The following is a 14,825-nucleotide window of genomic DNA, read 5'->3' as shown; positions in this document are numbered from 1 at the left end:
GCTAGTCTCAGTAAGGACAGGTATAGAATATTCTGGATCTTGCCCTTTGCTTTCCTTCTCAATCCTAAAGGTGTTCTCTAGTCAGGCTATTGTCCATGCCTAGAATGGCTTTGCTTCTGTGATTTCTGTTACCGTAGTCCTGGGTAATTGGTAACCCCACATCTTCCTCTTTGATACATAATCTTTCAGGAAAGTTTTTTTGCAGAGGGTCACTGCCTTTTAGGGGATTATCATCTAGGGTGCTTTAATCAAGAGAACAAATGTACTTGGGGCACAAAAAAGACAAAATGAAATTATGAAGCCATCCTAAAGTATCTCCCTTACCCATAGTTCAAAGCTAAGTGTGTCGTATGGGTGAAAGGAAGGATGAACGTGTAACAAAAGGTGAAGCTTAGAAAGTTCTATATCTTACTAAGGGGTTACCAGGAGAAGCTGTTGTATTTTCCTGGTTCAGCCTGAGAAGGCTTCTTCGAGGGAAAGGGTAGAAGGTACAGACCGAATTGCAAGCATATTGCAGTTTTATAGACTTGTAAATCAAGATGTCTGGTGAGTGGTCAGATGGCAGACTGATTAGGCTCCCCCTGTACAAGTCTCTGTGGCATTGAAACTTTGATAATGGGGTCTATTTAACAGCAAGTTTAATCAGATAACGTAATGGCTCTAGGGACAGAGAACTCTAACCATATGTTTTCTCCTAGCAATATGGGGAATCACCCTCGAGGGAGTTCTAATAGTTTTCTACTTCCATTTCACCTGGACTCCCCTCCCTGCCAGTTGTGTTTGCACTTTGGGCTTAAATTATTCAAAACAATGGAGGAGTTTTAATTGTAGAGCTGATCATAGCACAGCTAATAATGCCAATTTCGTGACATCGTTCATCCATTATTTACCAATTCTCTATAGCACTGTGAAGTGAGATTTATGGAGAGAGGTTTCTGAACAACTCCCAAAGGAAATAAGTATTTCCTCCTAGTCTACTGAGGTGGGAGAACCCTAGGGTGGCCTTGACTTTGATTTCCTCCTTCTCCCTGGAGATCGGCTTAATCCTATGTTATTATCCCTCATTCCCCCCAAACCTCAAGGAACTAAAATGCTGAGTCCATCTATCTCTAGGGGTTAACCCGGGCAAGTGATCGGCTCAGGTAGCACCTATCCTGGCCTCCAGAAACACTTTAAAATACCTACCGTTCCCCTCATGTTGTGTTATAGTATCATCTTTGTAATAGTAGACAAATTGTTAGAAAAATTTTTGTCATCTAACACGATAAGAGAATAGGACGATCTGGTTCGAGCAAATGTTTTTCTTACTTGAAAGTTTTTATATCTACCACACAGAGTTGATCAGTTTCAGAGACTTTAAGCCCCTGTAAAATGTCCTTGCCATTTAAGTCTTAATAAATTGAATGTCCTCTTTCATCACTGTTGCCAAAGGCCATGTAGGTTGTGCAGAACCTCAGAATCATCCTTATCTTCCTCAGCACCTACTATAGCATTGAGCAGAAGTGGGAGGGGGTGGAAAGAACACTGGACTAGGAGTTGGCGGCAGCCAGCCACTTCCATAAACAGATGGAGACCCTGGGTGCACAACTTCCCCTCGCTGTGCCTCCATTACCATATAAATAAAATAGAGTTGGACTACATGATGTCAAAAATCCAGCATTTTTCTGAGTCTGAGGGTGGAAGGGCCACCCAGTCAAATTCCTTCCTGGCCCTCTTTTTTCACTTGGCACTCACAGAGTGAATTTCTTAGCTTGCCCTGAAAATGTTACAAGTGCTTCATTAGCCCCTTTCCTTTGTCCCCCACTTGTCCCTGCTGTCACTTGTCCTGTAAGACTAGAATGAGCACCTCCATGGGGCTGCACACTAGAGCTTTGCTTTGACTACCAGTCTCTTGGGGACCATCTAGTCTCTGAAAGCAGCAAGTGGAAGGCTAATGGGTGCTTTTGTTTTGTTCCTCCCTGCAGCTGGTGGCCTCTATCGTGTTTATCAGCTTTGGTGTGATTGCGGCCTTTTGTTGTGCCATAGTGGACGGGGTCTTTGCTGCAAGACACATTGTGAGTATTTTTAGTTCTGGGTTAAAGTAAATGTGCAGTACGGCAAGGCTTTGGTGAATGTGTGCTGCATGTTCAGTGCTATGCTAACATGCTGTGAGGTATACTCAAGAGGGAGAAGACAGGGTCCCTTTCCTCAAGGAGCTAATAGTCAAGATAAGGACATTGATAGTCACACCGGCATCTAGAGAACCAGGTTTAACCTGGAGGGTACAAACTTCAAGTGCCATAGTGGTTTTTCATAAAATGTGAGTAAAATAAACAAAATATGATTTCAATTTCTTTTTTTTTTTGAGACAGAGTCTCACTATGTCATCCTTGGTAGAGTGTCGTGGCATCACAGCTCACAGCAACCTCAAACTCTTGGGATTAAGCGATTCTCTTGCCTCAGCCTCCCAAGTAGCTGGGACTACAGGTGCCCGCCACAATGCCTGGCTTTTTTGTTTTCTTTTTCTTTTTTTTTTTTTTTTGTATTATTGTAGTTGTCATTGTTGTTTGGCAGGTCCAGGCCGGGTTCAAACCCGCCAGCCCCAGTGTATGTGGCAGGCGCCCTGGGGGCACTGAGCTACAGGCGCCAAGCCGATTTCAATATTTTTTAAGGGAGAATGAGGTCCACACAGGCAAAAGAACTTAGGGCTCAGTGAAGTTGAAAGCATCCCTGATCTGGCCCACAAACTAAAACCAAGAGTGAGCCACAGCAAGTTACTGAGTCCTCCAACAAACTCAAAGGAGTCCATTTTCCCCCCAACTGAACCAACATTAGAAGTGAAAACATCTCATGAGTTAGTTGGAAATCATATTTTTTGAAATAGAGCAAAATTGTACTATGAGAATTTTCTGTGGATCAAGTGATACTTTATTCCATTTTGGCTACTGGCTGATTGTTATGGTCATCCTGAGGAACGTCATTGGTATGGTTGGATCTGGGTTAGGATGATTTGAAACATCAATATTTCAATTCCAGCTCATTCTTAGACCCTTCTCCTAGACAGTAGAACGTCATTGTTATGGTTGGATCTGGGTTAGGATGATTTGAAACATCAATATTTCAATTCCAGCTCATTCTTAGACCCTTCTCCTAGACAGTAGAGTCAGTTTCCCATTTGCCAAGATTACAGCAACTCATATGGTCAATGCTGTCCTCCAAGCAGTCTGTGAAATGACCTCTCAAGAAACAATATCTGGACAGGGAGAAAAATAAGGGTTGCAAGAGAGAGGCCCTTTCCCTAATTTTCTTTCAAGACCAGGATTATAAACATAGGCCCCCTATCCTTCCCATCTCTTCTGATTTTAGCTGAGAATACCCATCTTTTTCTTCATCTCTTTCTTCTAAAAAGCACATCAGTAACTTCAGCATCTATATGCCTACCACCCTAACTTGGCAATATTACTGGTTTTGCATATTACCTTCTGAATATATACCTACTTTTGTAGCATGGTTACCGTCAATCAAAGTGTATACATGCTATTTTGCATTCAACAGGTGCCATCCTCATGACAATAATTCCTTGTTTTTATGTAGTGCATTTAGCTTGCCAATGTGCCCTCACACCTATTATCTCATTTGAGACCCACAGTAATCCTGTGAGATATGTAGGGCAGGCATTATTATCCCCGTTTGACAAGCAGTATTCACTCCCAGGCGGTCTCCATGGCAACAGGGGCCTAGTGGCTAAGAAGCCCACAGTAGATTTTTGATGGCATCATGAGCTAAGATGGCTTCCTTCTTGTCCCTTCTCTCCCACTACTAATGGTTTTTAACTGCTTTATTGAGATATAATTTATATTCCATACAGTTCACCCATCTAAACTGTATAATTTGACAGTTTTTAGTATATTCTATATGTATTTCTTATATATCAGCTGTATGTAGCCATCATCACCACAGTCCATTTTAAAAGATTTTCATCATCTCAAAAAGAAACCCCTTTCCCGTTAGCTGTTGCCTCCATTTCTCTCCATTCTCCCCAGCCCTAAGCAACCACTATTCCACTTTCTTTTACTGTAGATACCCTGATTATGGATGTTTCATAGTAATGGAATCATAGAACATATTTTCTTTTTTGATTGGCTTCTTACGCTTAGCAGGTTTTCAAGGTTTATCCATGTTGTAGCCTGTGTCTGTGTTTCATTCCTTTTCATGGTCCAATAATATTCTATCGTGTGGCCATAGCACATTTTGTTTGCACCAGTTGGTGAACATTTGAGTTCTGCCTTTTTGCCTATTACAAATAATACTGCTATAAACATTTGTGTACAAGTCCCTGCATGGATATATATTTTCATTTTTATTTCCTTTCCACCCAAGGGTGGAATTGCTAGGTCACATGGTAACTATGTTTACTTGTTTGAGGAGTTACCAGACTGTTTTCCAAAGTGGCTGCACCATTTTACATTCCTATCACCAGTGTCTAAGGGTCCTGATTGCTCCACATCCACATCAACTCTCATTATTATCAGACTTTTTGTTTTAGAGACAGAGTCTCACTTTGTTGCCCTCGGTAGAGTGCTGTGGCGTCACGGCTCACAGCAACCTCCAACTCGCTGAGGCGATTCTGTTGCCTCAGCCTCCCGAGTAGCTGGGACTACAGGTGCCTGCCACAATGTCTGGCTATTTTTTTTGCAGTTTGGCCAGGGCCAGGTTTGAACCCGCCACCCTTGGTATATGGGGCCAGCGCCTTACTCACTGAGCCACAGGCGCTGCCTATTATCTGACTTTTTGATTCTAGCCATCCTAGTGGTATAAAGAAGTATCTCATGATGGCTTTGATTTGCCTTTCTCTGACACTCCTAATGTTTTTGATCATTGGCCTTAGTCAAAAGCAATGGGAAAAATCCAAATTATCTTTACTGGAAGATTCCTCTAATGACCACCTATTTGCCTATGAGTCCAGGCCCTCTGTACCTCCTACTGTTAGTGACCTGCAGTATAGCATTTCGTTCAAGGATTTGGGGGCAAATCTGGATGAATCTTTAAGAAAATATTTATGTTTACACTGTACCTGCCCTAAAACATCTGCCAATCCTCACTGACACCAATAAAGTTTTGAGGAAGGAGGCTTTATTAATCTACGGTGATATCTGTTGGCCAACTTAAATGAAAGGCACATTTGAACCCTAGCACATCTTGTGTGGATTAGAGCCAGCCTGTCCAGAGGTTGAGGCCCAGTAATGTCATCTTGCCCTGTTCCTTTGGCTTGGGTGAATCTGAACTTGTTCTCCGGATCTCCCTTCTCACACATCCTTCTTTGACTATCTTGTTCCTTGTCTCTCTTGTCTCATATTTCCTTCCTTTTCTCCTCTCCCTACTATAACCATTAACTAGATGAGAAAACCACTTTACCTTCTTGTGCCATAGTTTCCTTCTCTTCTAAATGAATGTAATATGTAGTAGTAGCCTAATTTTCAGAGTTAGCATGAGAATGAAATTAAATCATGAAATTAATTCATTCTCATGATTTAACACACCCTAAGAGGGCCTGGCACAGAGAAGACACTCAACGTAAAGCCATTTCGCTTTCCACCCCTTCACTCCATGGTTGGTGGCCCCTTCAGATTAAAGAGGTTGCCAAGCCCTGGCCGAGTGACCTTTTCTCACCTCTCAGTTGCCTGTTCTTGCTCCTCTTTGGGGGCCTCAATAGCAGCCAGAAGCAACACACGGACAATCATCACACGTGTTTATCTCCATTCATGACAGTTGGTCGCTGAATGCTTTTTGCAAAACCAGCAAGTAGGGAGGGCGACCAGCACATGGAGCCTCTTCTTCAACAGAGGACTAATGACTTCTACCATTACCCAAACATGGAAAATAAGTTCTGCCAGGTGTGAGCACACCTTCATTCCTTTCCAGCCTGACTCCATGCTAAACTAACAGGCCAGTTTACTTTCAGAACACTGAGCAGCCCGGAAGTGCATGCAGAAGTAGCTGATGGAAAGTCCTAGGCCTTGATGGGGTGGCCAGCTAGAAGACAGGAGGCACCAAGGATAGGAAATGGTAAATCACACATGCGGGGGGAAAAGCAGCTACCAGGATTATTGGAAATGGTGTGAGAAGAGGGGGAGGAAGGAATGGAGGCAATACATAGATTCCCTCTGGCTAGGCACTTATGCCAACCCCCTAAGGTCTGTTTGCATATACAGCTTGTCTTTTCCTAACCTGTCTTTTGCAGAAACCCCCTACCACTGGGGGATGTGAACAGAAGCCCCTGCTTACAAGTTTCCAGGAAGCTCTGGCTTGTGTCTGTCTGTTCTACCCCAACCCTCATGCCTGAGAGCTTCCTCACTGGGAAGCCGGCCAAGCCAGCAGGGTAAATCAACTGTCCTTGAGCCTCTTGTTAGTATTTTTGGGCTTTAGCAGTGTTTTGAAGTTCACTGGCTTTATCTAAGCTGTGTACTTGGGTGAAAATGGCTCATAGTTCAGTTGAGTTAAAATCTACAGCAATCTCGAGAGCTGCCCATCCTACTGGGGTTACTTCCGGAGTTCTTCCTTCTGAAAAAAGCAGTGGAAATGACAACAGGGTGTACAAGTCAGCCAGCCCTAGTCCTGTCCTCAGGCGATAATTAGACCTGCTGTTGGAGCTGGACTCCCTCTGTTTGAAAGTGTGATGTCACAATAACGTAGAGTTTAGAATTTTGGTCCCCGAGGACTGTTTGCAAGAAGACAAAGATAGAAGCAAAAGAAAACCCAAGAGGAAATTTCAAGAAACCCATTTCTATTAACCAAATAACCCAACAGAAAGCATTATTAGCAGTTAGTAGAGCATGTTTGTCTAATCCTAAATCTCCGTCTCCCTAGATAGGTAACTTTTAGAAATTAACCCAACCCACTGCTTGCTCCGAGGTGAGGGTATGTGTGTGAGAGAGAGTATGTGTTCAAATCTTTTATTACCAACCAGAGAACTTGCCGTTTTATTTTCCAAAGCCAAAATCCCTTTGGTTTTGTGTTTTCCTTTCCAGGATCTGAAACCACTGTATGCTAATCGGTGCCACTATGTTCCCAAGACATCCCAGAAGGAAGCTGAGGAGGTGAGCCAGAATGAAGCTGGATGTCTTTACCTTCTGGGAAAGTCCCCTCTTCTGGCTGAAACTTCCTTTGTTTTATTCCTTTTCCCAAGCCTAAGGTTTACTACTAGGTGTCTGTAGCTGATTTATTCATTGGGTCCGAGCACAGTGCTAATGAGGCCATGGCCATAGGTTGGAGCCTCATGAGGCCTAATCAGATTTACTTTGTTCTGTGGTCACAGGCTAACCCTCTGACCCCAGCTGGCAGCCTCTCGGTGTGTGGCTTTGATCCCAAGAGGAACAGATAAGAGTGCATAGGCCACGAGGCATGCCCCTCCTCCATCTCTGTGGCTGATGCTTCAGTTGCCTGAACTTGTTGTCCAGCTACAAGAACAATGGGAGCCCCACCAAGGCACTAGGCCTGGACTAAAGAGGCAGAGCAGGACTGGAAGGGATCTGGAAGCTGAATGAGGGTAATTGAGAAGCCTGGTCCACTTTGATACTCTGGGGAGGCCAAGACTATTGGCCAGGACCCTCTCATGATGCCTTCAATAGACCAGCCTAAAAAGGCTTGAGTATGCACAGAAGATGATCTCTCTCCTGCCCCATACACCTCTCCTTGTGTTCCCTGTTGCCTCAGACAAAACTAGAGGCAGTGGACAGGGAAGCCAAGCACAAATCCAGGTCATTTTTGGAGCATTTTTATTTCAGTGCACAATAATTGCCCCCAGCTCAGTGATACCGTCATATGAAACCCTATCTATGCTTCCAGGAACCTTGACAATTTGGTACTTTATAAGCCTAGAATTGAAAGTTGATCCCCCAGAGAATTAGAAAAATGGTAAGCCTGTGACTGGGAAGAGAAAAAGAAGGCAAGTGGATGTAAAATGGCCACTGTATGGCACTACTTCAAGGGAAGCCATTTAACAACAGCAACAAAAATGCGATGTGAACGGCACATTTGTTAGATGGAGCAATGGTCCTGTTCTCAAGGCATCATTGAGAGTGGTAAATACAGAAGTGGCAAATACTTTTATTATGGCTCTGCCATTCACTTGCCTCTTTTATCTTTTAACAACTACTAATGTACTATTCTCAGGTTAGAAGGGAGGAATCAAAATGTGTATATGCTAATAGCTTATTAAAGAGGCAGTATGCATTTGGATGAAGGACTCAATATAGAAAAAAATGCCCATGTGCTGTGACTATTCTCTATAACAAAGCAAAACAAATGCACAAGCGCTTCATTGTATCTGTATGGGGAGGGGGGTGAGAGCCTGGAAAACTTCTTGCAAACAAGAAATGAAATGAAAACTAATTTTGTTCTGTTTTTACAAACTTTTTGCAAACCGGAAATGTGTACAATATCATTGCTATTCTCTGGATTTCATTGTAATGGCTTTCTTGTGTTAACTTGGTGACTGTAAAAATATTAATAATGCCTTCCATAGGTTCACTTGTAACCCTGGTCCCCCTAACCCTATTTTTCCTATATAAGGTCATAAGTTCCTCAACCAAAAATTCTCCTTCCGCGAGGGTTATGAGGAACCTTACCCAGGCAGCTAGAGAGGTACTATTGTACTTCAGAGTGCATGTGATGGCCCCTCTGTCTTTCTTCCCACCTGATCCTCTTTCCTCCTGTACCCTGACTTCCCCTGTCTCCTTATCCCCATTCCCTACAGTCCGTTTGTTCTTCCATATGTCCTTCCATCTATTCTTCCTCCCGTCCATCTCCACCCTTCAGGGATGGGGCACTGAGGCTGCAGCTGAGGCTGGACACGAGACCATACACAAGTTCCCTCAGCTCCCTGCCCAGCCCCATCCCTCTTGTGCATTGGTGTGCTCATTTCACAGCCATCCTTACTGTCTCCATCAGTCACTAACTCACATTTCCAGTCCCAGAGGGTCCTGCCTCCCATCCAGTGCTAGCTGATCTCCTCACTGTTGTCTGCCCTCAGGTGAACTGCCCTCACCTCAGCCGTGGATTCTGCACACCTCGCATCCGGGGCAACACCTGCTTCTGCTGTGACCTCTACAATTGTGGCAAGTACGTGTTGAGCTCTAGGCATAGGAATTATGGTCACACCGCAATGGACACCAGAACGGCTAAGGGTGGAGAAGGGTACATGATAGGATCAGAGAAGTGGAAGACATTGATCCGTCAACCGAATTCAGCCAGGAGACTTAACCGGCCTTCTCTGTGCCTGGCATCATGCTAGGCAGTTTCATACGTGTGATCTATTTAATTCTTACCTATAAGGTATGTAGAGTTATCCCTATTTTACAGATGAGGAGAGTGAAGCTCAGAGGAAAGTGACAGCTAGTCCAAGGACACACAGAGCTTAAAAATGGTAGAGGTAGGATTCAAACCCAGCTCTGTCTATGCCCAAATTTAATAATGTTCAACAGATAGTTCTGAGCACTTTCTCTGGGCCTGGCCCTGTTCTAGACACTGAAGATTCAGCAGCCAACAAAACAAAAGTCCTTGCCCCCTGGAGCTTATATTCTAGTAGAGGAGACAATTGATAAACACCAAATATATATTATTTGATCAGAGACTGCTCGGAAGAAAAATGAAGCAGGAGGGGTAGATAGTGACAAGGTTTGGGCTGTGTGTGCTATTATAAAGTAGTCAGAAAAGGCCTCTTGGAAAAGGTGGCATTTTTTCAGAGGTCTGAATGAAGTAAGAGGGCAACCTAAGTAGGTACCTGGGGAAAGAGAGTTTCAAGCAAAGAAAACAGCAAGTGCAAAGACCCTGAGGCAGGAGCAGGTTTGGTGCTTGTTCTGTTATATAATCAGTCTGGCTCTCCGCCCCCATGTGCCAACATCATTTAGGGGCTAGGAATATAGAGATCGCCACCAAGGAGCTTACACACCACTAGAGAAAACAGACATGTGAACAATTGATCACAATGTTGTGTGACAGACGTAGTGGGGTCACTGGATGTGACCCAAATGGGCAGCCCAAATGAATGAAAATCAGAGTTTTCTGGGGTGAGGGACAGTGTCAAGGAGCAGGTGATGTGGAATCTGAGACTTAAAAGATAAGTAGGGAGTTAGGAGACAAGCCAAAAAGGGGTAGAGGTGGGGAGGACATTGCTGGCAGTTGTCAGGAGGTAGGGGGTGGGGGTAGTTATAGAAGATGTAGTAGGAGGTGAGAACAGAGCTGCAGCCAGAGGTCAGATGATAGAGAGCCCACTGGCCATAAGAACAACCTTGGACTTGATGCTGTACCAGGGGTCCTCAAACTACAGCCCGCGGGCCACATGCAGCGGTGTGATTGTATTTGTTCCCTGTTTTGTTTTTTTACTTCAAAATAAGATATGTGCAGTGTGCATGGGAATTTGTTCAGAGTTTTGTTGTTGTTTTTTTTTTTTAACTATAGTCCAGCCCTCCAACGGTCTGAGGGACAGTGAACTGGCCCCCTGTTTAAAAAGTTTGAGGACCCCTGCAGGCAATTGGGAGGCATCGAAGGGTACAGCGCGGAAGATGGACTTGAATGGTTGGAGTCTGGAGGCAGCTAGGAGTGCACTGCAAGGGTGCAGACCACAGAGAATGGAGCCTAGATCAAGCCGGTGCGTGGACTAATGAAAGCAGGCAGTATTTAAAGAGCAATTTACATGATACATGAGAAGAAGAGATGCAGAGCGAGAGGGAACCACCCCTCCGTGGAGGGCGTGTTGGCCAGTGCCTGCCCCTGCATGTATTTCAGACTCTTCGTGCAGAGAGCCCAAGGCCAGGGGAGGGAGGGAGGAAGGGAGGAACTGGCAGAAGGGGGCTGGCCAGAGATAGATTCTGAGGCACCAGGTGGATGCAGCCCCCTTCTCCCTCGCATTCCTTACTCTTGGTATTTGGGGGGCCAGTTTTTCTGGTTTGAGGATTAAGGCCTGGCAGAGCGGAGGCAGGGAGGAGAAAGCAGAGACCTCACCCCAGCCCTTTACCTCCTTTGCTCCCAGTCGCATTTCTTTGAAAGGTTTGGCAGTGGAGAAAGAGAAACTTATAGACTCGAATGAGGCTTAGAGATTATCTGGGGGGTTTAATTATTCATGTTGTAATAATAACTATCACTTGTAAAGGACTTCCCTCCTCAGCAGTGATGATTGAGAGCTGCTATAATTGTACTCGCTGAGACCATCCTTCCAAAAATAATCAAAGGAATGTAATATAAGTCCTAGGGGGATTTGGGTGAGTTTGCTATCTTTCTTCTCACCTTCCCTTAGCCCTCCCTCCTGTGCTGTGTCCTTCCCTCACTTTTCCCCTCAGTCTATCCTCCTGCCATCCTTCCCTCTTCCCCTTGCCGCTCCCCTCTCCTCTTCCATTTCCTGGCTTCCTCTAGAGAACTGGGCCTGAAATCCCAAGTAGAGAGAAGGCCCTTGGAGAGGGCAGAGAAGTGCCTCCAGGCAGACACACCTTTCTCTCTGCAATGGGTGTGTTTCTGAAAAAGGTTTGAATACCCCAAATCCTACTTTAATTTCCATTTAGCTGATCCCTCAGGTGAATTATGTTTTAAAGTAGAAGTTCAAGCCAAATTTATCTTCCTGTCAATCTGAACTTCATAATAATTGACTTTCTTGCTTTCTTAAAGCAAGTTTAGACCAGTATTGTTTTCAACACTCTAAAGAAATTTTATGAGGAGCTGTGCTAAACTATGGGCTCCCTAAGGGCAGGGAATATGACTTAATCTTATTTGTACCCTCTGACCCCAGCACCAGGCTGGTTATGAATAAAGGGGTAATGAAAAGGGTGTGACATTTATTGAAAAGGAACAAAAAGAACTCCCTTTTCACCAGGAAAATAAAATATTGCCCTAGGCAACTGAGAAGGGTCACGACAATACTGGTCCTAGCGATGTTCAAGCCTACCTGGAGGTCAGTCCCAGACATCCCTCAAAGCCCTTTCCCAAGTCTAAAATTCCAAAGACAGATCCAGTACAAAATGACTTGCTTAGCTTTCAGTCAGGAACCAGTCCCAGCAGGTCATAAACCCAGTCCAGGAGACTTAAGAGGTGATGGTCCCACAATAGAAGGAAAAGGTTTTCATCGACCTGGAGCTTTTTCACCCAGAGCCAAACAGACCTCAACTCAAGGCCTAAATATAGCTAACAACAAGCATTTGGAGGCTTGGAGACTTTAATTTTGCCAAATGTGTATTTATTTTCCTCACACGAAGCCTATTTTTAATCAATTGCCAGCTTCTTCAGTCCATTTCCTGGAAAGGAGGCCAAGAAAAAAAAAAAAGTGGGAACAAAAACATCAGGCAGTCATTTTGTACAATGCTATGGAAACAGAGTTTCTACTGTCCCTCGAACCCGCAGACCTTCTTTGACGTCAGAGGTGGTGAGGTTTTAATAGCAAACATAGATTATTCCATTTAGCCTTGTGCAGGAAGGTGGCTTTCTCTAGGACACAGCTCCTCAGCAGCTGCCTTTCAGAGTACTTCAGGCTTTCATCTACTCACTCATCTTTGGAGAGGTCAAGTCAATATCACTGCTTTTCAGTGTGTAACCTAAAGGAAATGAGAGGAAATGGAGTGGTTTGGGAACTGCTTCAGCTGGTAATAAAATGAAACAAGGTAGCTTACTTCCATTCATTCCTTCCTTTGACAGACTTTTATTGAGTTCCTACTATGTGCCAGGGAGGCTTCTAAAAGAATGGGTATCAATAAGACATCGTTTTGCCTTTAAGGAACTCAGTTTCCCAGGGGGTTGCCGTGAGCGGGATTTAGAGATTAAACAGATTTAGAGAACACATGAGTGGGAGAGTTGCATGGGCGCTGCCCATTGCCGCTGCCTGTCCACCAAGATGGCTGAGTGGTTCCGGGCTCCACTGGAAGACCAAAAGGATGCCCTCCTTATTTACCCAAGATCATCTGCCTCCTGCTTTATTAAGTGGGGTCAGCAACGCAGAGAGGTTATCTGTTTCTCCAGGCCAACCTAACAAGTGGAAAGCAAGGGGGCGAAAGCCCATATTGGGTAACCAATCTCATGATCAATGTAATGATCAGTCCTTGCACTCAGTTACTCATTCACCGAGTATTTATTGACCACCTTTAACTTGCCTACTGATGTGCTAAGCAGTGAAAGAGACACAAAGAAATGTAAAACATGACCCCTGCCCTCAAAAGGTTTCGCTTTCAACAGAGACATCCTGTTGGCCTTGGCCTCGGCTTGTAGCTTCAGCAACCAGCACAGCAGTCAGCACTGAGTAGGCTTTCAATACATATTTGTATTAAATAACTGACTGAATTATTGACATATGGAAAGTACCAACTAACAGGAATAGATTCTGAGGCTGTGGGAGTCCAGGGAAAAAGCTAAGTAACAGGCACTGGAGTCCTTGAGGAAGGTATTATTGAAGTTTTGAGAAGTGGGAGAGATTAGAATAGGCGAAGAACAGAAGGCAATAACTTCCATGCAGAGGGGGAAATCGGCATGAAGGTCTGGATTAAGTGCCCAGTATGGCCACTGTGGGGCTTCTGAGGACTCCAGCCTGGCTCCATCTTGGAGCTGGATTGTAGCAGACTAAGGAATTGGACACTCCCCTGAAGGTCCTGGGAAGCCCTGAAAGGGTTTTGATTAAATGACTGGCATAGTTTAGCAGGCCCAGGCCAGGTTCGAACCTATCACCCCTGGGGTACATGGCTGGCACTCTAACCATTGAGCTATGGGTGCCCAGCCAAGACTGGCATAGTTTAAAAAGCATTTTAGGAAGACTAATCAGGCAGTGGTAGGGTCTGGCAGGAGGGCCTTGCAGTCATGAGACATGAGGTGGGAGCGGAGGAAATGCAAAAGATGCAATTTCAAAGGAAGCTCTACTCAAACTGAACCAAATGGGATCATGAATCTCAAACAGAAACAACCCACATTAATTTGCTAAACCCTGAGCCATATCCAAGAATTAACTTTCTTTGTTTCATGATTCAGTTAAAAAAAAGATCAGTAGTGGCTGAAGCCACTCACACTTGAACCAAACGTTTATATTTTCTAAAATTACAGTATGTTATTAAATTTATTTATTTATTTTTTTTTTAGACAAAGTCTCACTATGTTGCCCTTGATAAGAGTGCCATAGCGTCTCAGCTCACAGCAACCTCAAATTCTTGGGCTTAAGCAATTTTCTTGCCTCAGTCTCCCCAAGTAGCTGGGACTACTATTGTATATTTTAAAGCAAACTACTAACCTATCTCCATATTGTGATCTATTCCTTTAATGCCTTTAAGTACCTTTAAGAACAGGGTTCAAAGGTTTAAATTGAGGTGCCAGAGGCTGGCTCTTAGAAGGGACAAAATACAGCTATATGTTTTGGTAGGGATTCTTATTATGTGCTGGAGTACCACTTTTATGACTGCACTCATTAAATCCCCCAGGGTCAGAGAGGTTAAGAAAATTTCTCAAGGTCAGACAGTGCTTAAATGACAGAGCCAGGACTCAATGCAGTGACTCCAGAGTCGGCTATATGGCATACTGCCTGCCTGCAAATACTGGTAGCCCTCTCTCAGTGTTTTAGGAGGTAGGAAAAGATAATTTGGGGGACCTCAGATGCTTGCTCCCAAGCCACTAAGGTGTCCCTGCAATCCCACACACATCTTTACACACCAGCCTGCCCTTTTCAGGGCATAGTCTTTGTACAGCTCTGCCATTTGGGGCAGTTAGTAATCTGTATCCTTACCATCCATCCCTGGGGCCAAATACTGTGCTGACAAATAAGCGACCCTCAACATATGCTTATGGATGGGCTTTTCAGATATGTTCTTAAAAATGCTGAAATCCAATTC

General features: G+C 44.3%; 1 protein-coding gene across 2 annotated transcripts in view; it reads left to right on the top strand.

Moving 5' to 3' along the window:
• The window catches only part of TMEM255A (transmembrane protein 255A), a 62,754-nt gene that overhangs the window by 18,368 nt on the left and 29,561 nt on the right, over nucleotides 1-14,825 (top strand). Inside the window, exons 4-7 of one of the 2 annotated variants that reach the window (XM_053580922.1) lie at nucleotides 1,965-2,054; nucleotides 7,008-7,076; nucleotides 8,551-8,622; nucleotides 9,011-9,099. In XM_053580922.1, coding sequence (XP_053436897.1) covers nucleotides 1,965-2,054; nucleotides 7,008-7,076; nucleotides 8,551-8,622; nucleotides 9,011-9,099 — 320 coding nt within the window. The remainder of the gene's footprint in view (nucleotides 1-1,964; nucleotides 2,055-7,007; nucleotides 7,077-8,550; nucleotides 8,623-9,010; nucleotides 9,100-14,825) is intronic. The other variant, XM_053580923.1, reaches the window with a different exon arrangement.

The sequence above is a fragment of the Nycticebus coucang genome, chromosome X, assembly GCF_027406575.1.
Source record: "Nycticebus coucang isolate mNycCou1 chromosome X, mNycCou1.pri, whole genome shotgun sequence".
NCBI lineage: Eukaryota > Metazoa > Chordata > Mammalia > Primates > Lorisidae > Nycticebus > Nycticebus coucang.
This window is presented reverse-complemented; position numbering and strand designations above follow the sequence as displayed.